The 22,842-nt window shown below is 45.9% G+C and overlaps 1 protein-coding gene across 19 annotated transcripts in view; it reads right to left on the reverse strand.

Moving 5' to 3' along the window:
- Window positions 1-22,842, reverse strand: part of GARNL3 (GTPase activating Rap/RanGAP domain like 3) — a 172,112-nt gene that overhangs the window by 28,880 nt on the left and 120,390 nt on the right. For 16 of the 19 annotated variants that reach the window (XR_013405550.1, XM_015116802.3, XM_015116800.3 and 13 more), the window contains 7 exons: window positions 21,311-21,415; window positions 20,135-20,209; window positions 16,616-16,727; window positions 10,785-10,883; window positions 10,308-10,424; window positions 9,238-9,413; window positions 7,331-7,489 (listed from right to left, as the gene is read on the reverse strand). Coding sequence is in view for 18 of the 19 variants with exons in the window: in XM_015116802.3 (XP_014972288.1) it covers window positions 7,331-7,489; window positions 9,238-9,413; window positions 10,308-10,424; window positions 10,785-10,883; window positions 16,616-16,727; window positions 20,135-20,209; window positions 21,311-21,415 (843 nt within the window). In the remaining variant the exon portion in view is untranslated. The remainder of the gene's footprint in view (window positions 1-7,330; window positions 7,490-9,237; window positions 9,414-10,307; window positions 10,425-10,784; window positions 10,884-16,615; window positions 16,728-20,134; window positions 20,210-21,310; window positions 21,416-22,842) is intronic. The other 3 variants (XM_077967920.1, XM_077967921.1, XM_028834808.2) reach the window with 1 other exon arrangement.

The following is a 22,842-nucleotide window of genomic DNA, read 5'->3' on the forward strand; positions in this document are numbered from 1 at the left end:
TCAAAACTCCAGCCCTCTAAGAGCCTCCTGCTCCTTTTACTTCCTCACTTGTATTCTCAACCCTTAGAGCCTGGCCTCCCGTGCTTCCAGGAAAACCACCCTCTGAGCTCAGCCAAGATCTCCCTCTCCCCAAGCGAAGGCCTGGGCCACTGCTCATCTGTCCATCCTGTCCTCTGCAGCCTCTGACGGGTGACATCTTCTGCCTCCTGCCCCCTCTCCCACCTCAGATTATTCTTCAATTTCTTGGCTCTTCTCTCCTTAGTAAAACCCCACTTTCATAGCTCCAAATTTCACTTTGTGCTCAAAACCCTAAACCACGGGCTCAGGCACACATTCTCCCCAGGGCTGCAGCCCCTAGACTATATCATTTGTTCTCAGATGCAACTGATTCCACATCCAAGTCATTAAAAGCAGGAGGTAGTGGGTTGGGGGTTGGGGGGTTGGAGGGGCACAGACTGGGCAGACAGACAGGAGATCAAGCCCTGTCTAGGCCAGTTACTGCCTCTGTGGTGTGTGGCAAATGGCTTAGTCTCTGGCCTTAGGTCTTTGTCTGTAAAGCAGGCATAATGAGAACACTGACCTTGCTGGATTGTAATGGGAATTCAGTGAGACAAGGCAGAGATTTTAGCACAGGGCCTCACGCATCATGAGCACTCAATGAAGGCTATTGGCTTTTTATCTTCCACACAACCAGCTTTCCTTCTAAACCTCCTCCTTTTTGTTAGCATATCTATTCTCAAAGTCTCAGAGCCATCTCCAACCCAAGTCCAGCAGCAGCCTCTTCACACACTTTCTCAGGTGTCTTTTTTGTGCCCCTGCTGCTGTTCTAGGCTAAGCCCTGACCTGCCCGCAGAAGCACCATGTTGTGGGCTCCTGCTGGCTCCCCTTTCCCAGCCCTTCCATCCACACTGTGCTCCTCCCACTGGCCCTGCACTGACTGACCCTCCTCTTCACTGGTGTCACCAGAACACAGCCCTCACCTCTAAATGGTCTCATTATGGTGCCAAGGCCCCAACTGGCCATCCTCAGTCAGTGCCACTGCCTGGGCTTGGGTGTCCCTTCCAATGGAACCCCCAGTTCTCTCCCATCTGTCATTATCTGGCACTGTACTCAGTGCCATTAGGATACAGAAAAGAATAAGGAATAAGGTGAGGTTCCACCCCTTAAGAAAAAAAAAAACAGAAAAGCACATAAGTACACAAAACAAGGTATAATGGGGCAAATGCCTCAAGCAAAAGTTGTAGGAGCTCAGCGGGGAGTGACAGTGAGGACCAGTGGCCAAGAGCTCCAGCACTGGCATTGGAGAGAGCTGGGGGTTGTCAAACCCGAAATAATTCCCATGGCTCCTATCATGCCCCGTGTTTTAGGCTCTCTGCAGAGCGTGCCTCACCCTCTGGTGCTCTCTTGTCTGTTTGTTCCCTGTGGCTCCCCTCCCCATGAGATCTAAGGCTCATGACGCAAAGGCCTGTCTGTGCTGCTCACTGCTGGCCCCTCAGCATCCAGATCAGGGTCTGGCGGGTGGCAGGCACAGAATAAACTCATCGGATGGACAAGGGAGTAAATGAAGTCCCAGCTCCATCACTTCAGAGGTGTGCACACTCACGCCGGTTGTTTCCCCTCTCGGACCTTCAGTTTCTTCATTTGTAACATGGTAGAAAATAAGAATATCTAGGCCTACTGGCTTGAGGACTCCAGGAGGTAACTTATCTAAGCACCTGGCACAGGGCCTGGAGCTTGGTAAATGCTCATCTTGGCTGATATCATTATTTAGATAAGGAACCAGCACCAAAGGGTATATTACATGAAGGACAGTCCTTGAGTACCCTCTGACCCCAGAAAGGAACCTTCCTGGCTCCACCACTTTGACCTAGAATCACTTCCTCCTCAGACGCCCCTGTACATGTCAGTTTTACTTCACTATCTCAGCTAGAGGCTTCGTGCTGCACCCTGTCTGCTCTGCCAGACTGGGAGCTTCTCCACAGGAGGGGCCAAGTGCTACCAGCTTTGTGGCTGGACCTGCCATCCCCACCAGCTGTGGGAACACGGTCTCTGGAGTCAGCCAGCTGGGATCTAAGTCCTGCCTCTGCCACTTACTAGCTGTGTGCTCTGGGGTAAATAAGTGACTTCTTTCTGACTTCAGTTTCCTTTTCAATAAAAATGGAGAAATGGGCCAGCCGTGGTAGCTCACTCCTGTAATCCCAGTACTTTGGGAGGCCAAGGCGGGCCTGAGGTCAGGAGTTCGAGACAAGCCTGGCCAGCATGGCGAAACCCCGTCTCTACTAGGTGTGGTCACGGGCACCTATAATCCCAGCTACTTGGGAGGCTGAGGCAGGAGAATCTCTTGAACCTGGGAGGCGGAGGTTGCAGTGAGCCGAGATTGCGCCATTGCACTCCAGCCTGGGGGACAAGAGTGAAACTCTGTCTCAAAAAAAAGGAGAAATGAAGAGCCCCTCCAAGACATAATGCTTATGACATGCTCTGACCCAGGGCCTGGTACACAGAGGTGGCCATTCAATGGTGGCCACAATTATTATAATTATGGGAGGGTTGACTGCAGTGGGAAAGGTGGAACTAGACAGCCTTTCAGTTTAGAGATAAGGCCTGTGTGTGTGTTTGGGGTGGGGTGAGGGAGGGTAGTAGTGATGACAGGTATGGAGGAAGTTCACGCAGCCTTTTAGACCGAGATCTGTGCACAATGACCACAGATGCCAGGGGGTACTTGGCATCAAGTAAGTCTACCAAGGGGCTCCAACGCTGTGCTGACAGGCAGACAAACGTGGCAATATTCAGAGAGTTGGGCTTCAGGGCAGGTGGTGGCAGGCTTCAGCCCCGGGGCCAGGATTCAGGAACAGGCTTGGACTTAACCACTTCCTCCTCAGGCATGCCACAGCACTTTATTATTCAGACCTTTATTAACACTTATCACAATGAGACCTACTTTATGCTTTGATACAGGTGTCTGTCTCTACCTTGGGACAGGGGCCTGGCGGGGTTCTTGCTCCTAGAGATCCTGATATAACAGGTCTGGCGTAGGACATAGGCATTAAATCTTTATTTCATAAGTTTGATTAAAAATAAGTAGTTCTGGCTGGGCATGGTGGTTCACGCCGGTAATTCCAGTGCTTTCGTAGGCCAGGGAGGGAGAATTGAACTACGATTGCACCACCGCACTCCAGCCTGGGACAGAGCTAGACCCTGTCTCTCTCTCTCTTAAAAAAAAAGTAGTAAGTAGTTCATTTTATTGGTATTTTAAAATGATAACAAATAATATATGGTGGTTGTAAAGATTCAAAACACAGATTTGTAACAAGTGAAGTGGGAACTGTGCCTCCCCTAGCTGGCTCTGCCTTCAGCCCTCCCTGTGCTTCTGGGCTCAGCCCCCAGCTGAGAACCACCAGATTCTGGGCAGATGTCAAGATGAGGACCTGAGCCCTCCCATAAACCAGGGACCCAGATCCCATGAGCACGCCTGCAGTTCCTCCCAGAGGAGCCCTTGGTTTTGGGAATGAGGTCAGTGCTGGTGGCTAGAGCAGCGGCAGTGGGTCACAGCAGGCCCACTGGTACAGTGAAGTTGACAGTGACTTTCAGAATGTTGCTTTAGTGCTTCTTAAACATTTCCTCTCTTGAGCTAGGATTGTAATAGAACCCGAGGTGGGTAGAAGCCTGAAATAGGGACCAAGTGGTCCTGCCTAAGAGAGGAGGAATGGCAGCAGGAAGCGAGGCCTGCCCAGTTAACACTGGTGCCCGCAGAGGCGGGCAGGCAGTAAGTGTAGACGGAATGGAGATGAAATTCCAATGACCCAGGCTGTGTCCCCACTGCCCTGGGTGCTGAGCTGCAGGAACATCATGGTAAAAAGCTAGTCCTGTTCCCACAAGGCCTATTTCTAACCAGCTATTAGAAAACATATAGCTCATTATCTTCTTCATTTTCTTAGGGCTCATCTCCCCAGCCAGACAGTACACTCCCTGAAAGATGAGTGAGTGCATCGGACTAAGCACCTGTGCCTGCTGGGAGCCGTGCTGTCGCCATTCTACCACGGGAGGGCTGTGCATGCTGATCCTCTCAGAGCTAGGCACTAGGAAAGGTTTTTTCTTTTTCCTTAAAATTTTTATTTTCTTGGCCAGGTGCAGTAGTTCACACCTGTAATCCTAGCACTTTGGGAGGTGGAGGCGGGAGGATCACAAGGTCAGGAGATTGAGACCATCCTGGCCAACATGGTGAAACCCTGTCTCTATTAAAAATACAAAACTTAGCTGGGCAGGGTGGCCGTGCCAGTAATTTCAGCTACTCGTGAAGCTGAGGCAGGAGAACCGCATGAACCAGGGAGTTGGAGGTTGCAGTGAGCCAAGATCGCACCACTGCACTCCAGCCTGGGCGACAGAATGAGACTCCGTCTCAGTAAATAAAATAAAAATATTTTTTTTTTCTCTTAGGAAAAAACTTTGTATATTTGTCTTTTTTGTTTTTTTTGAGACAGAGTCTCACTCTGTCGCCCAGGCTGGAGTGCAGTGGCCGGATCTCAGCTCACTGCAAGCTCCGCCTCCCGGATTCACGCCATTCTCCTGCCTCAGCCTCCTGAGTAGCTGGGACTACAGGCGCCCGCCACCTCACCTGGCTAGTTTTTTGTATTTTTTAGCAGAGACAGGGTTTCACCGGGTTAGCCAGGATGGTCCCGATCTCCTGACCTCGTGATCCGCCCATCTCAGCTTCCCAATGTATATTTGTCTTTTAAAAAGCACATTGAAGAAAGGACAGAAAACTTGAGAGTCATTCCTGACAGCCATCCAAAAAACAAAACACAGAAGTCATCAAAGAAAATGGTTCTTAACCCAATTTATCCAGGGTCTTTACAAATCATAGGAAAAAGAAATCCTATACTGAATTATAGGACATCAAATATAGGTAAATAATAAAAAGATCATATAAAAGAAATTTAATAAAATGATTTTTTATCTATCGCTACCCTGATGAGTAAGTAAACTGCACAATTTTCAGCCACTTAAGCATGATTTATTTTAAAATAGAACTTGTCAGAAACTTTCTCTGAAATGAGGTGAGGACTTTTCCACTACCAAAAGCTGGCTAAGTCTTAAGAAACTAGTTGTCAGGAAAAGGACTGATTGAACAAGGACCTGCTGCACCACGGCATTTCTGCTTTGTTTGGCTGCTCACACAGCTTTGAGAAGGAAGAAGGGGGTGAGAACTTCTTTTTTTTTTTTTTTTTGAGACAGAGTCTCACTCTGTCGCCAGGCTAGAGTGCAGTGGCATAATCTCGGCTCACTGCAACCTCCGCCTCTTGGTTTCAAGTGATTCTCCTTCCTCAGCTTCCCGAGTAGCTGGGATTACAGGTGCGTGCCACCAGGCCTGGCTAATTTTTGTATATTTAGTAGAGATGGGGTTTCGCCATGTTGGCCAGGCTGGTCTCGAACTCCTGACCTCAGGAGATCCGCCCGCCTCGGCCTCCCAAAGTGCTGGGATTACAGGTGTGAGTCACTGCGCCTGGCCAAGGGGGTGAGAACTTTTAAAGGACAAACCAGGCAGGGCCCCTGTTCCTCAGAAGTCTGGGTGGGAAGACATGCTGGTCCAGGGATGCCCAGGCAGTGGGGGGTGGGGGGTGAGGGGAGTGGGTGACATTCCTCTCAGCTTTAAATTAGGAAGTTTCAGGACCTACTCCTTCTCCTAGGTCTATATTAGTATCACCTGAGGGCAGACTTAAAAAATATTGGCTCCCAAGTACCACACACCTCCAGATTCTGATATAATTGGCTTGGCCTGGGGTCAGACACTGATCTTTTTAAAGCTCTCCAAGGGATGACAGCCAGGGCTGCAAAGCAATGAAATATACCAGGGATTCCCAACTTGGCTAAATATTAAAATTATCTGGGGACCATTTAAACATACCCAAACCCATGCCACACTTCAGACCCAGGAAATCCCTGGAGGAGCAACACAGGCAGTAGTAGCTTTTCAAATTTCTCAGATGACTCCAATTGCAGACAAGTCTGGTCACCACCAATATAGATAAGAGAAATGACAGACCACTCTGTGATCAATAACAGCTAAAGACAAGAAGGTCTCCTAATTACATCTAGATTTTTCTATTTCTGATTTTTCTGTTTCTTAAAATCTTGCTCTAATTAGGTCTTAAGTCTTCCTAAAATAGTAATTAGCAATTTTAATGAATATTTATATGGAGCATATTTCCAATTAATACAAACTGTAAAGCATAATTGGAAGAATTCCGCAGTCTCTTTGATTTAGCTGAACAGGACTGGAGGTAGCCTGTGGGTCCAGAAGCCCTCACTAGGAACTACAGTCTCCCTGGAGCTGACATCCCCATTCTGTGGTTTCCTCAGTACCTAGGCCAGAATACTGGCTTGCACTGCATGATGCAAACCTCAATGGCTCACTGACAGTGGGCCTTGTCCTGCCTCATAGAGATACATGGGCTGAAGAGCTCTGTGATCTGCTAATGTCAGTGTCAGTGTTGAACGATCGCCAGTGACAGGCTGCCAGGCCTCAGGGTGGTGAGTGCTCACCACTGTCCAGTGGGCGCCAAGGTTTAAACCCCACACAGTCACCTTTAGAATATGCGTGCAGTTTTGGGTGGCCCTAAATTTTGTGCCACACTAGGACATCCTTGTTCTCTGTGTATCAGGCCAGGGGTGTAGACTCTTAGGGCAGATCTGCCCGCTCACTCTCTCCTAATGGGTTTCCACCCCTTCTTCCTTTCCTACTGGGCTTTTAAGGGGGTAGGGAGGGTGCTGTACCCACTCTGGCCACCCAGTCCCCAAAATGAGAGTCTGCAGTCCCTCAGAGGTCAAGCTTATTCTCCAAGTGCCCTCCCAGGACAAATCATCTAACAAATGCTCTCACTTATTTAGTTATTATATTCAGTCAAAATTTTGACTCTTCATGTCTTTTTTTTTTTTTAATTTTAAATACAGACAAGGTCTTGCCATGTTGCCCAGACCGGTCTCGAACTCCTGGGCTCAGGCAATCCTCCTGCCTTGGCCTCCCAAAGTGCTGGGATTACAGGCGTGAGCCACTGTGCCTGGCCTCTTCATGTCTCTTTTATTTGGAAGGATGGAGTGGCAAGGAAAGATCTGAAAACTAAACAGGGCAGTCACATGATAATACATAGAACCATTCTGACCTATAAAAATGGCAACTTCACATAGCTCAGTCTAAATAGTGAATCACACAATACTGATGTGATGAATAGTACATAACTTTAAAGAAATCCAAATCATGGCATCTCAGGGTTAGAAGACACGACGATGATTAGTCTTTTCTGATTCCCACTTGTCCCCACAAACGCTGGCTTACCCTGTTGGCCTCCACGTGGTGGAGCCTGAAGGCTTCTCCTGTGCTCTCGTTCACCACATCAAACTGGTGTCGATAAGCCACACAGATGAGATTGTCACTCTCTTCAGCTGGCCCATCCACTAAGGTCATCACCACGGGAGAGTCGGACAGACAGATCTCCTGTGTGGTTGGTGAGGATACAAGAGACGGGTGAGAACAGAGCAGCCAGCTCCATGCCAAGCCCCACTGCCCATTCCCTCCTTTCAGAGACCACCTTCTCCAGGCTCCTGCAGAGCCTTGTGCTACAGGGAAGAAGGGACAAGAGAGGAAAGTGCCAGGGGTCACATCAGACATCTCCTTTCCATAACCTGTCCTCAAGACTCAGGCCTCTGTCTACTGGAAAGGGTCGAGGCCAGGAAACAATTTAACAAAATGGACTCAACAGTATGGTCTGCTTTATCCCTTACATTGTCTGGTCTTGTCCTGGGATTCAGTGATAGTATTAATAATTGCTAACTAATCTATTTGTGTACTTAACATGTGCTAGGCACTGTTCTCATTGAATCCTACTTATAAGGTAGGTACAGCTACTATTCTGTCTTAAAGGTGAGGAAACTGAGGCTTAGAAGTCAATCACAAAGTTTACACAGGGTAGAGTTAAGATATAAACTCAGGAAATGTCATTTCAGTGCTCATATTACATAAATGTATATGCTGCATGTAAATCTGCATTAAAATAGCTAATCACTATACGAAGAAAGCTAACACCTAACTAGAGCAAGATTTTAAGGTGTTTTAACTTAACTGTCATGCTGCTCTGTCCCCTGAAGTTGAACATTAGCAGAAATTCATAGGCATAATTCAAAAGGCTTTAACTCTAGGCAAAAAATAATTTCTCAGCTCACCAGTAGAAATACTCCATCTCAGTGGCCAATGTTAGATATATTCCATACCTTAATGTACCCTAGTCTTTAAAAGGTAAGAGATGGTGACGTCAGGGAGGGAACTTGAGCCTGGAGGAGGTTTCTCTCACAAGGCTCCCCTTCAATCTCCCAGCAAATCCTGCTGACTGAGGCAAGCAGGAAAGCATTGCCCACTGCTTCTTCCCATCTCTCCTGCTACCAAAGCCACCAACCTTTCTTGCCAGGATCCTGCACTGGTCTTGTTGCAGGCCTTCTTATTTCCACCCTTGGCCTCCTAAGCTCCCCTCTACCCAGAAGCCAGCACAATCTTTTCAAAACATGCCACTTCTCTGCTTCAAATCTTCCAATGGTTTCCCATCTCACTCAGAGTCAAGGCCAAAGTCTTTGCAATGGCCTGAGGGCTCAAGAGCATATTTCCCCGTTCTCTCTGACCTGCCTGCCTTGTTCCCTCTGCTCTTGACTGTGCCTTCAATAGGACCTCAGGGCCCTTGCCTGGCTGCTCCCTCTGCCTAGAATATCCTTTCCCTAGATATCCTCATCACTCACTCCCATACTTCTTTTGGATCTCTGCTCAGAGGTAACCTATTCAGAGAGGGCTTCCTGGGACATTCTTTCTGAAACAGACGTTCCCAACTCCCTGCTCTATTATCCTTTGTTCCCTGGCCCTCCTCTATATTTACTTTTAGTACTTCTTTCTGCCAGCCATCATAGCTTTATTTGCTTATTTCTGTTAACTGTCAACTGGAAAGTAAACCCCATCAGAAGACTTTGTTTTGGTCATCGCCGTGTCCTTTGTACCTAGAACAGTACCCGTAGATATTCACTGGAATCAATGAGCTGTAGCTTTAGTCTTCTGGGGGAAACAAGAGCACCAGGGTGAGGGTTTTCCTAGTTGGCTACCAAACAGCGGAACAACCTCAGTGGGTAACAAACCCTGGGTGGAAGGACAGAGTCTGCCTCATGGCACCTTGGCTGGGAGACAGATGGTTTAAAGAGCAAACCTACCCTGATGTACTGGAATTCTTCAACAGGTGACTCAGACAGGGGAGATAACAATGAGGTGCTGCTGACCCCGCTTGGCTTGTTGTGTTTTCTTGTGATCAGTAGTAGTTTATTCCGAATTGCGACCACAATCCTCAGCTCTCTGCTGTGGTGAGTGTTAATAGCATACAGGTGGCAGCCTGGGCAGAAGAAAGAAATGATGCCCTACATGTGACAGGCAGGTGTGGAAGCCCCTAGGCCTTGGTAATTTGGCAATACCTAGGAATCCTGGAAATTAAGCATAACTAAGTGAATGGACTAAGAATATTTCTGATACCAGGCAAAACGGAGACTAGATATTAAAATTAGGTTGAGTTACAGGAAAATTAAGAAAATCCTATCCCCAGCCGGGTGCAATGGTTCACACCTATAATCCCAGCACTTAGAGAGGCCAAGGTGGGCGAATAACCTGAGGTCAGGAGTTCGAGACCAGACTGGCCAACTTGGTGGAACCCCATCTCTACTAAAAATACAAAAATTAGCTGGGCGTGATGGTGGGTGCCTGTAATCCCAGCTACTTAGGAGGCTGAGGCAGGAGAATCGCTTGAACCCAGGAGGCAGAGGTTGCAGTGAGCTGAGATCGTGCCATTGCACTCCAGCCTGGGCAACAAGAGTGAGACTCTGCCGAAAGGAAAGGAAAGGAAAGGAAAAAGGAAAAAGGAAAGGAAAGGAAGTCCTATTTCCTATATTCTAGAGTTTGTGAACTTAACTTCATACCTACTACATGGCATCAGTTAAAGTAATGAGAGCTCCAGGAACCAAACTCTAAACATTTCTTCAGTAACAGATTTGCTAACAGAGTTTAACGCATCTCTAGAACCTGTTATGCAAGGCCTAGCATTTCTTCTAGTCCTCAATGTGTTTGTCTAGCTTTCAAGCTTCTTATGGAAACAGTGATGCTATTTTTGTGATGTTTCCAAACAAAAAACAAACTAATAAGATCAAATTCCTACTCATTTTTATTTTCAGCAAAATCTGGGCAGCATGAGGGGAAAAAAATGAATTGAATGGAATCTACCAATCTATCAAGTCACCTTTTGTTTTCTCCAACTTGTTTTCTCTGCAGTCAGACCTGCTCTTCCCAGTCTGCTTCCCCTCAAGGCCCTTTTGCAGAGCACTTAGCCTGAAGACAAAGAGGCGAGCATCTTTTCCTAGTGACATAAAAAGGGCAGAGGAGGAGATTAAATGGAAAAGTAAGGTGACCTGAAGGGCCTCCAAGGGCCGACTGTGTAGGAAAACTAGGACTGGAGATGTTCTGGAATTCGGGAGGCACCCGACACCACTTTTAACCGATGCAATTACGTATGCATCCCTTTCCTCCCCACCGCCCCCTGCCACGGCTTCCCTCCCCAGAGAACGAAGGGGCCACTGAGGGATCCCAAGCACTGGGCATCAGGAAAGGAAACAGCTGGCAGAGCCTATGCCGTCAGATCCCGGGGACCTGTGGTGTGGGCCACAGAAGACAACTGTTTTCCTTCCTCCACAGCATGCCACCCGGCAGGGGATACCACCTTTGTCTGCTCTGAGAACCAGAAGGTCCAGAGTCTCGAGCACGTGCATCTGCTTCACTGGCAGAGTTCTGTCAAACACGGACACTGATGGAAGGTCATCTGGAAAAGGAAACCTGGTTACCCATCACTGCAACCCAGCCCATGCTTTCCAGAACCCACCGAATGTGCCTGTGGGTAGTTCTGAACCCAGGTTCTCTCTAGGCAAGGAAGGAAGTCAGCTTCTAGGGCTTTCATAAGCTCTACACAATACGTTCAAGCACTATTCTCCTCCTAGCTCAGGAACAAGTACTGGTGCTTTCTTCCCATAGGCAATTCTATATTCTGAACTCTATATAGGGGGCATAGCAGCAGAAGCATGAGAACGCTATTTGTGTTCATCAAAGAAAAAGCAACATCTCTCAATACCATTTTTTACTAGGGTTGTACCAAAGGCCTGAACACCAAGTTAAAAAAAAAAAAAAGAGCAGCCATTTCTCTCAAGTATTTTCTTATTGTTATGTAATATTTGAAATTACATTATATCTTAGGTCATATTGTATACATCTCAAGAAAGCAAAATTAAAATTTCCTTTTGGATTTCAGATAAATACAAACACACTCTACCCTAACATGTCCTGTGTTTGTGAAAATAGTAGTTTGCCTATACATTTTCAGTATTTTTTCCCAAAGGAATAGGAAATCTCCTTTTTAGACAAAAACATAAATAAAGAGAAGTATCAACTAAATTGCCAAAATAGCAAGAAAAACGAATTGAAGTGGGAATGCTCAGGGAAATCTCCAGTAAATGGATGGTTCAAGACACTGCACTTCCACACAGGATTTGTTGTTGAGGTTACTCACTGGGAATCGAAGTTGCTAACAATTACTTTGCTCCTGGGGGCCCCGAGGACACAGGGGGCTAAAGGAATTACTAACGCTGTTCCATTCAGTTCCGAAAGCAAAAGGGTCTCTTCTGAGATGGATGGCAGAATCAGGGCAAGGCAGAGGTGTCCGGGATGGTGGAGACATTTGGGGCAGAAGTGGCTGGCCCAGTCTTCACCTGCATTTATTCTGCAAATGCTTTGCTGCAGGGTTGGATTTGTTTAAAATTTAGGAGCAGGGGGCTCTGAGGATCTTTTCTTTTCCAGAAATCTAAGTGTGGTTGGGAGTTCATTGCTTCATGGGTGGCATCCAGGAGGGAGCAGAGCTTTCACCATCAGGATTAATAACTATCCCCCAAGTGGGGGAAGGAACTCCCACTCCTGTAGGCCTGTGAGGGCTCAGAGTTGTCAGAGCACAGACTAAGCTAAGCTTAGTAATATATCTAGGGCTTGTCTCTTGTTCCTCTTAAATATTGGGGTGAATGCAAATTTTACAATAGCTCATCAACCACTTTTCTGCCTCCTCTACCCTGGGCTTCCACAAAATGGAACTAATTCTCAGGGTCTTTGTACTTCCGTTGGGGCAGACTTAATTTTTCAAAATGTGGGATGATCACCCTAATACCCATCATCATAGTTGGCTAAATAACTACAATTATTCCATTTGTGGGAGAAGAGCAGTCACAGCAGGGACAGGTAACATACACTAAGGGCTTTCTCTATGCCAGACCCTAATGCTTAGGGTTTCATATGTTTAACTTAAATGTCCCGATGACCCTACTAGGTAGGAACTTATAATATTCCCATTGAACAAAGGAGGAGCCTGAGGCTTGGTGTTAATGGCTTGTCTGAGGTCACACCTCCAGCATGTGGAGCCCAAGCCTGTGCAAGGACAAAGCCATGCTTTTCACCAGTGTTGGAACATAAACTGGGATGTTGGAGCAGCCCCATATCCCAGTGGATAGAGATGCGGCCACAGCAGCAACAGCACTCCAAGGAATTAATAAATGACAGAGGCCTTTCATTTTACATAGGAACAGAGGTATACATTGTACAGCTGCTGAGCTATGTACAGAGTGAATTAGCACTTATTCTCCATCCAGTCTTTCTCAGATGGCTGAACAAGTTTGTGTACAACACAAGAAGGAAGTGGAGGCAAGGATCTGACAGAGTGACAGGTGGATTTAATGACTGACTGATGACAATGCTTTCCTTCCTGTAATCTCTTTATGAAGAACAATCTTTTAGAACCAGCTTTTCTGTTACTGCAAAACCAAAACACATGGTGAGAGCATATTTAATCAGTATTTAGTTTCCTTTCAAAGTAGGTTTTGCTAACTTAGGATACAAAAGATCTTGATTTTTAATAATGACTTTGAAAGGAGTAGACTCTCAAGGGATATATCTAATGAAATTAAGCCAAGGCTAATGGGATAGAGTGGAACTCAGTCTGAAACAAAATGGATGGACTCACTCATGGCAACAGTTCATAATATGATTAAATGTAGACAAGAAAAAGGTAAACAAAGAAATAAGAGAATTGTGGCTTAAAAGCACAATAAGAAATACAAAGAAGGCCCTGAAGATTATTCTTTTTTTTTTTTTTTAAGCAAAAACAAACAGAAGCATCATCGTACAATAACGACATGAAAAAACTAATTCAAATCATAAATCTAAGCCAGGGGTGGGTATAAACAGCTACACCCACCATCCTGTCGAAGATGACTTCCTTCAAATTTGGAAGAAAGAATTTCCTGGCAAATCACAATACTCCTTATATCTGACATTTCTATTAAATTTTGGATCCTTAAGATAAAAATTTCAGAAAGGAACTTGGTAATTTTGGTTTGGATTTTGCATTTAAAAAAATAGAGGCAACTCAAATAGAGTATTTCGGTTTTAGGCAAGCTTACGAATAGTCATTATGAAGCACGCTTTCTCTTTCCCAAAAGGGCAAAAGGGAAGGAGTGAACATTCTTTAAATCACAAAATTTTTCATAATTATTTGCCCAGGACTATATTTTTGGAAATCTGTGTTGGAGACATTGGTAGAGTTTAATATAACGTAGTTGGTTTAGTGGAAAGAGTCCTGGACTAACAATCACATCTGGGTACCAGTTCCAGATGTGCCACTAACCAGTTGTGAGATCTTGGTTAACTCGCATCATTTATTTAGGCCTCAGCTTGTTCATCCATAAAACTACAGACTGCACTAAACCTCTAAAGTCTGTTTTTTTTTAATTCCTTTTGATGTTGTTGTTGTTTCACTTTTGGTAAGATCTAAGGATTTTATTACTTTTTTTTTTTTTTTTGAGACGGAGTTTCACTCTTGTTGCCCAGGGTGGAGTGCAATGGTGCAATCTCGGCTCACTGCAACCTCCGCCTCCCGGGTACAAGCAATTCTCCTGTCTCAGCCTCCCGAGTAGCTGGGATTACAGGCATGCACCACCACACCCAGCTAATGTATTTTTAGTAGAGACAGGGTTTCTCCATGTTGGTCAGGCTGGTCTCAAACTCCTGACCTCAGGTGATCCGCCTGCCTCGGCCTCCCAAAGTGTTGGGATTACAGGCGTAAGCCACCGAGCCTGGCCTACTCTTTTCTTTCTTCTTTTTTTTGAGACGGAGTCTAGCTCTGTCGCCCAGGCTGGAGTGCAGTGGTGCGACGTCGGCTCACTGCAAGCTCCGCCTCCCAGGTTCACGCCATTCTCCTGCCTCAGCCTCCCGAGTAGCTGGGACTGCAGGCGCCCACCACCACGCCCGGCTAATTTTTTGTATTTTTAGTAGAGATGGGGTTTCACCGTGTTAGTAAAGATAGTCTCGATCTCCTGACCTCGTGATCCACTCACCTCGGCCTCCCAAAGTGCTGGGATTACAGGCGTGAGCCACTGCGCCCGGCCTTTTTTTTTCCTTTCCTTTTCTTTTTTTTTTTTTTGAGACGGAGTCTCGCTCTGTCGCCCAGGCTGGAGTGCAGTGGTGTGATCTCGGCTCACTGCAAGCTCTGCCTCCCGGGTTCACTCCATTCTCCTGCCTCAGCCTCCTGAGTAGCTGGGACTACAGGCGCCTGCCGCCATGCCAGCTAATTTTTTGTATTTTTAGTAGAGACGGGGTTTCACCGTATTAGCCAGGATGGTCTTGATCTCCTGACCTTGTTATCCGCCCACCTCGGCCTCCCAATGTGCTGGGATTACAGGCGTGAGCCACCGTGCCTGGCCTACTTTTTTTTTTTTTTTTTTTTTGAGATGGAGTCTCGCTCTGTCACCAGGCTGGAGTGCAGTGCTGCGATCTTGGTTCACTCCAACCTCCTCCTCCAGAGTTCAAGTGCTTCTCCTGCTTCAGCCTCCCAAGTAGCTGGGACTACAGGCACCCGCCACCACATCTGGCTAATTTTTGTATTGTTTTAGTTAGAGACGGGGTTTCACCACATTGGCCAGGCTGGTCTCAAACCCCTGATCTTATGATCCGCCCGCCTCAGCCTCCCAAAGTGCTGGGATTACAGGCGTGAGCCACTGCGCCCGGAAGGATTTTATTACCTCTTAGCAATCTCATAGAGACATAGTAAAGATAATAGCTGCCATTTAATAAGTTACTACTATGTGCCAACCACTATGTAAACACTTAATACAGATAACTTTAGCCCCTCCTTGTAGTTGTGATCATCATCCCATTTTGTTTCACCAATTTTCATCATTATAAACTATTTTCAGCATCTTAAAAAATTATCCCCAATTTAGAGAAACTCAAGGCTCATAGAGGGTGAGTTTTCTTTAAGATCACAGTTTCCAATCATTTTGTAATTTCAAAAATTATATACTGAATTTAAATTATAAATTTATGAATTTTAAATTATCTGCCTTTTGTTAAGTTCATTATAGATACAATGACTATGGGCACACAATTGAAACATGTATCAAAAATGAGAGATGAGGTCAGAAACAGTTCCATTATGAAGCATGGCTCACATCTATCATACTTCAGAAGGCACCGGGCATGGGGCCCTGGCACACAGCAGGTGCTTGGTAAATGTGCCCAGTAAGTGCTGGAGGGAGGATGTATAGGTTGTACTGAAGGATGGGAAGATGCTCCAGTTTTAGGCCATTATGTCATTCTCACAGTGGCGGCTTTGGGATTCTCACAAAATGTCACTATGGTAACCAGAGACTGGGCAGCTGTTTCTGGGCAGTCCGAGGAAATGCCCTTTGAAGACATTGTCTCTGTGCCTATGGCTCCCTCTGAAGCCCAGGAGACAACCTGTTACTAGTGTTTAGCTCCTCTGTCATTCATTCAGGGTCTGGAATAATCTAAAGGGGACTCCTGATGGAAGGGACCCCACCGTCCTTGAGTCTACACCTGCTCTGAAGTTGCACCCTCTCTGGGTGACGGTGGCTCATCTGTGGTGACAGAGAACAGACTAACTCCCCGGGCAGGCTGATCTCTCTGGCTGTCAGAATGTGTGATTTTATGTTGAGCTGAAATCTGTCTCCTTGTCAAAATCTTTTTGTTTCTATATCCATCAAAAATGAGTTATCTAAGGTTCTTATGGTTTGTTTTGGAAATCAGTACTTTTTGAATCAGAAATCTTTTTTTTTTTTTTTTTTTTAAGACTTCGAGAGAGAGAATGTCCCTGAGACAGTGGTTCTAAATAATGTGTCCTTGTTGATTTAAAGTAAAATGTTGGAGTGATAATAAGTATTGGCTGAAAAGGAGATTCTTTTCACAGGTTATTTGATATCCACAGTCCCATCATATATTTTGGGAAGAGAACCTATGGCCCACCCTCCAGCATGCTTGGCTCAGAGTAATATACTTCTTGCCCTGAAAACAAGGGTTTAATTTCATAAGGAAATAAAACTTTGCTAAACTCTCTGCAGACCACACATTTATGGTCCAAAGGGAGTTGGTTGGTGGTCACTCATCTTAGAAGTACTACAAGTTATATGAAAAAGACATTTGTAGGAGCAGCTACTCACTAACCATCCACTAGCAAGACGCCAGCATCAGTGGAAACCAGCAAGGCCTGGCCCCAGGGATCTGCACACACGGCTTCGTGAGGGAAATTACTGCAGAAACACTGGGGCTCCCACGGCTGTGAGGCAATACAAGCATCGGAAGATAAGTGCACCAGAAAAAATACACTGCAGCCCACCAAACGGAAATGTACAGTACCACACCTGAAACAGTAACACAGATACCCCCGTGGGAGCGGAGTCACTCCAAACCCTGGGGTCTGGACTCAGTTACCTTTCTTAGGAAGAAAAGTCTTCTTTCAAATATGTATGCAATAGGAAAAGAGTGAATTCACAGGTTTCTGGCACCATAACCTGTCTCCAATATTATAATGTTTCTCAGGGGCAACTGATGCATTCATAACGGTTTCTAAGCAAGCATTTTGCTTTAACACCTGGGAGCTGGGCCAAATGGTGCCTCTGTTTTAGAGAATTCATATTAGTTTAATCATTAAAGGAAGTCCCACGTTATTCTATAAGAAAGTCAGATTCCTGTGTTGCTGATTCAGCAGATTAATAAAACATAAATGATGCTTTAAAAGGTTGATATTGTTTTCACGTGAAAATGCTTATTGATCCACATAAGATACAAAATCTTAAAGAAAAAATAACAGTTTGTAGAATGCAAGTGCTGTGAACAGAGCTACTCAGGTTTCCGCATGACATATCTATACCGAGTGAACTCTTCTTAGTTCATTTCCATCTCAGCCATAAAGGGGGAGCCTTAGAGCCACATGTGGATGTGTGGAGTAGGAGGCATTGTGTACCGTGATCTTAATCACACCAGAATTGTGGACATTTTCAACAGAATTCTTAACTTCCCTCCAAAGCATTGGATGAGCCTCAAAGAGCTTGTAGAGATTCTCAGGCCCAAGTTGAAGTCTTACATCTTCACTTTTACTCTCAATCAGGCATCAGGGCCCGATGTGTCCCACCTGGGGCTGTAGTAGAGCCTGTGTGTGCACGTGTAGGTGTGTTCTTAAGTACCCAGGCAAACGTGCACTCGCATACTCAAGGTAAAGCGAAGGGCAATGAGGACCACCTTTGAAAATAGCATTAGGGCTGGGGGTAAATACTGTGTGTTACTGCTCTCTTAGAAAAGGAAAGGATGCTCTCCCTTTAGGAAATGCACGGCCTCAAAAAGAATATTCTAATTGCTAAGATGGGACTTGTAATGTTCTAAAAAGATCCCCTAAAGAATGTGAAAACACTTTGTAAATGGAAAAAAGGCTAAACAAGTGCAGGTCATTGATTGAAATGGCATTTCCCCAAGAAAATTTCTGGCAATTCTGAATTTGTGACTTCACCAAGAGAACATAAAAAAAGCAAAGTTAATATAAATGTCAATAGGGAGAAAACACAGACATCAGCATTAGGTAACACCAAGACAGAACAACCAGTTCTTAGTAACAAAATGTTTTCTGCCCAGAGGACACAAGTTTGGAACACTAAGGCAGAAAGAAGTTCTTCCCCCATAAGATCCAAGGGCCCTACAGGATCCACAGAGGTGTCAAGGAGGTCTGTGAAACCCCCCAAATTATACTCAAATGCTGCATATATGTGCCATTTTAACCTTTTTTTTTTTTTGAGACAAGGTCTTGCTCTGTCACCCAGGCTGGAGTGCAGTGGTGTGAACATGGCTCACTGCAGCCTTGACCTCCTGGGCTCAAGCGATCCTCCCGCCTCAGCCTCCTGAGTAGTTGGGACCATAGGCGTGCGCCACCATGCCCGGCTAATTTTTTTTGGAGACAGGGTCTCACCATGTTGCCCAGGGTGGTCTTCAATTCTGGGCTCAAGTAGTCCTCCTGCCTCAGCCTCCCAAAGTGCTGGGATTACAGGCATGAACCACTGCACCTGGCCCCATTTTAATGGGCGGGTGCATGCAGGGTGTCTACTGCTTTTCACAGGTGCCAGTGACCATGTGAGGTCTGAGGAACTGTTGAATACTGGGGTGTGCAGTGTCAGCAGCAAACTCAGATCTGCCCCCACAGTTGCTCTGGTCTGAGGACAGACAGTGTTTGCCATTGCCCTGGACTCCCTTCCATGGGGAAGCCTTCATGTGGATTCCACCGGGTGACAATGTGGTCTCCAGGCCTTCATGTCTAAGTGCAGAGTCTTCCTGGGCTCTCTCTAAGAGCATGACCACAGCTCATGAAATGATGAGTGCTGAAGAGGTGGGCAAAGCCGGGTTCTTTGGGCACAGAACACTCTTGGGAGCAGCAGGGGACTCTGGTCTCTGCAAAGCCAACTGCACAGCAGCCCATGGGGCCTTGTGGAGCTGAGTTTCTCCGAGGGTGGTCTGTGGCCTGCGGGTGGGTTATAAGTACTGACCTCAACAATGGACGCTCACTCTCTGTTATTACCTGGTGAACAAGTTATGGTTCTACAGACTTCTGTTTTTAATATAAGCCTAAGAACTTATTGTTATTAAATCTTACTGGAATCTCGTATCTATAATGTGCTTGGAAACAGTACATTCCTACTGTGCACAGGAATAAGCAGACACTGGAACTGCTGCAGCCTTTGGGAAGGATGCTTTGCCAGTAGTCTTGTCTGAAGTTGGTTGTGGTTTTTAGGGTTAATTATATTTTGAGCTCATCATTTTCCTGAAACCAGACCTCAAAGCACGTAGGATCACATCATCTATATCTTTATCAGTAAGGTAAATGTATTCATAATTATTTTGCTTTTATAATGGGTGATGTGCTATAAATCTGTCCCATTTAACTTTTATGTATTCTGAATGGAGGTTCTGTTCTACAATACAAAATCATATTCATAATATAATTTGTGTATTTTTTTCTGTTCTATTCTTGATGATCACTTAGTTTTTACCCCCATGGAAAGTGGAACAGCATGTAGATAAATAGCCAAAGAATTTTTTGGCTGGCTGAGTGAACTGTAGATTAAGCGGTGGTTTTTCAGCTGTGGTCTGCTAACCAACAGCATCAAGATCGCCTAGGAAGCCACTGGAGATGCAAACTTTTGGGTCCCACCCCAGACCTGCTCAACCAGAAACTCTGGGGGTGAATTCAATACACACTAAAGCTTGAGCAACACTGCCCAAGAGCCTTGCTGTTTAAAGCATGTCTGTGGTCAGCAGCACAGGAACCACGTGCAAGTTTGTTGGAAACATAGACTCTTAGCCCCACCCAGACCTACTGGATCAGAACATGCATTTGGTCAAGGTGTCCAGGTGATATGTATGCACATAAAGCTTGAGAGGCCCTGTGGGGCCTGGCCTGCCTGACCAGGTTGGTCCTCCAGCAGCTCTGCTCCATTGAAGCAGGGGAAGGCACGCACATACCATGGCAACACAGAGGCTCTCACTAAATGGCCACTCAGTTTTGTCTAGGGCTTTCCCTGAGGACTCTGCAATAGACATGCTCTTCTTCCTTCTGCTCCCAAACCTTTTTCCAAGAATCTCAATCATTTCATTAATGAAAATGGGAATTCAAAGTTCAAATTGAAAGTATCATGAACTCACCTCTTTTTTACAGATCCCTGAAGCTGCCAAGCTTGATGGAGCATCCCCTCTTACAATGGATTTCAGTTTTAGTGCCTTACAGAACAGAGATCTCTATTAAAGCATACCAGGCGGCAAAAGTACAGCAGGATAAACATTGTGATTTGACAAAAATTTAATAAAACAGGAGTAATTGCAGGCTAACATTTCAGGTTCCTCTACTGACTTGTTAATCAAGAATTGAAGTTAGCTGGACATAGTGAAGCCTTAATGACAGTGTCCCAACCCAAATTATCCAAATGCATTCTGTCATTTCAATTAATCAATATATCATTACTGTGATTTATAAACCAGGAGCATCGAAAAAATACAGATTCTCAGGTCCCGCCTCAAACTTGATGAATCAGAATCTCTGGAAATAAAGTCTGGGTATCTTTAAACAAGAACCAATGTTTGAGAACCTTGTAATAATGCACCTGTTTTGGGAAAAAGCTATCTTTGCCTCTAAGCTTCCCTTGATTACATGGCTTTCCTCTCTCCACCTGCCTTGCCCAACTTTCTACTTTTGGGCCAGAACTTTATTTGCAGCTGAGGGCACTCCTCCTTCTCCATGCTGTGATGTGCGATCGAGGCAGACAGCTGTGTCACCTCCTAGAACTGAGAAATACCAGTGTCACATGCGAGCAGGGCAAAAAGAGAGTGATTTTCTCCAATCTCTGGAATAAGGGGATGACTGGGCACCACCTAACTTGGTGGTGACTTGGATTGTTTCCAAGTCATAGGATTGCAATTCAAGTCTTCTGTCAGTGCCACTGCTAGTCTGTGCTTCCTCCTGCCAGTCATGGGTTCCAGAGGCATTTCCCAAATTGGTTCCTCACTCTTCAGAAAATCCCTAGGAGGCAGGCAAGTGGTCTATGCTCTGTGGAAGAGAGGGGGCCAGAGCTGGGGCCTGTGGCTACTTGCCTCAAGGCAGCAGCATTCCTACCTCTGCAGAGTGCTGCTCTCTCAGTGACGCCTGCAGAGAACTGCACCTACTCGGTTCTCAAAAATCTCACTCGTGGTTGCCACAACAATCCTAAGAGAAATTACAGAGCTCCTACAGCAGCAGGCAAACAAAGTCTTTGCACGTGGGCCATCTGGTTAGGATGGAACTCAAAACTACATGTCTCACAGAAAAGGTTTCAGAAGAAAACCCACCTGCCCTATTCTAACAAACTCTGCCTGGCGGGCCTCCTCTTTCTTCCGTGCTGACTTGGGCGACTCTGGTAAGACATCACTAAAAGATCGTCTATTAAGCATGTTCTAAAAAAGAAAAAAAAGTTATGAATTCCACAAACATTGTTAAGTCTCATCTTCTGGCTTCTCATAGTGCACAAAACTATTTATCCAAATGGTCCTACCTATTTCTACCTTCTGTTTCATTCACTCAATAAGCATTGATGGAGCACCTGCTGTGTACCAGGTCCATGGTAGATGCTAGATTCAGAGTCACTAGGTGGAAAGCCAGCATTGCGTGGGGGCTGAGGACATGGCTTTGAAATCAGCAGACCTGCAGCTCTATCACTTACTAACTTACTAATAGTGTGATCTGGGCCACCACATTGCACAGCTCTGGGATGCCAATCTTACACAGCAGCACCCCCTGGAACACAACCAACTGAATTCTATGAGAATGGTGCCCACAGAGCTGTGCAAATCTGTGGCCCTGTGAGTCGCCTTGAGCAAATCAGTTAATTTCTGAATCTCAGTGTCTTTGTGTGGTTAATACCTGGCTCCTAGGTGCGTTATGAGGTTTAAATGAGGTAATGCATGTAAGGTACCTCGCACAGTGCCTAGTGCATACTTAGTAATGTTAGTTCTCTTTAAAACTGTAGTCACTGAATGGGGTAAGCTCATTCAATCAGCAGGTACTGACTGAGCACCTAGTCCTCTGCCAGATTTTGGGAATGTGATAGACATGGTCTCTTGTGGAGCACAGGGTCTACTGGGAAGACAGATTGAGTAATGACATGTTTAGCACATGTGATCACTGCTACGAAGGGGAACTGTGGCAAGTATATGAAAACATTTAACAGGGGACCTGGCTTCAACTGGGGGGCTAGGGAAGCCTGGCTCAGGCAGTGATGCTTTAGCTGGGATATCATTACTCATCTTGAAGGACATCATTACTCATCTTGGTACCCTCTCTGTATCTTCCCTGACCTTAGGGAATTGACCTTAGGAATTAAGGTTTGCTCTTTAGGGTCCTGGGGTTAGCCTGGCCCAATCCTTGTGAGTAGTTGGGGTACACTGACCAGGCAGAAGTTAGGAAGTGCCTATGAAATGGTGCTGGTCGGCCGGGCACAGTGACTCATGCCAGTAATCCCAGCACTTTGGGAGGCTGAGGCGGGTGGATCACCTGAAGTCGGGAGTTTGAGACCAGCCTGACCACCATAGAGAAACCCTGTCTCTACTAAAAATACAAAAGATTAGTCCGGTGCAGTGGTGCATGCCTGTAACCCCAGCTACTTGGGAGGCTGAGGTAGGAGAATTGCTTGAACCTGGGAGGCTGAGGTTGTGGTGAGCCGAGATCGCACCATTGCCCTCCAGCCTGGGCAACAAGAGAGAAGCTCTGTCTCAAAAAAAAAAAAGAGCACATGTGCACCTGAAGTGATAGGAAGGTGTTGGGTCTCATCAGTGTGGCTATGCCTCAGGCCTATGAAGTGTCTGGGTCTTCAGTAAATGGGAAT

The sequence above is a fragment of the Macaca mulatta genome, chromosome 15, assembly GCF_049350105.2.
Source record: "Macaca mulatta isolate MMU2019108-1 chromosome 15, T2T-MMU8v2.0, whole genome shotgun sequence".
Taxonomy (NCBI): domain Eukaryota; kingdom Metazoa; phylum Chordata; class Mammalia; order Primates; family Cercopithecidae; genus Macaca; species Macaca mulatta.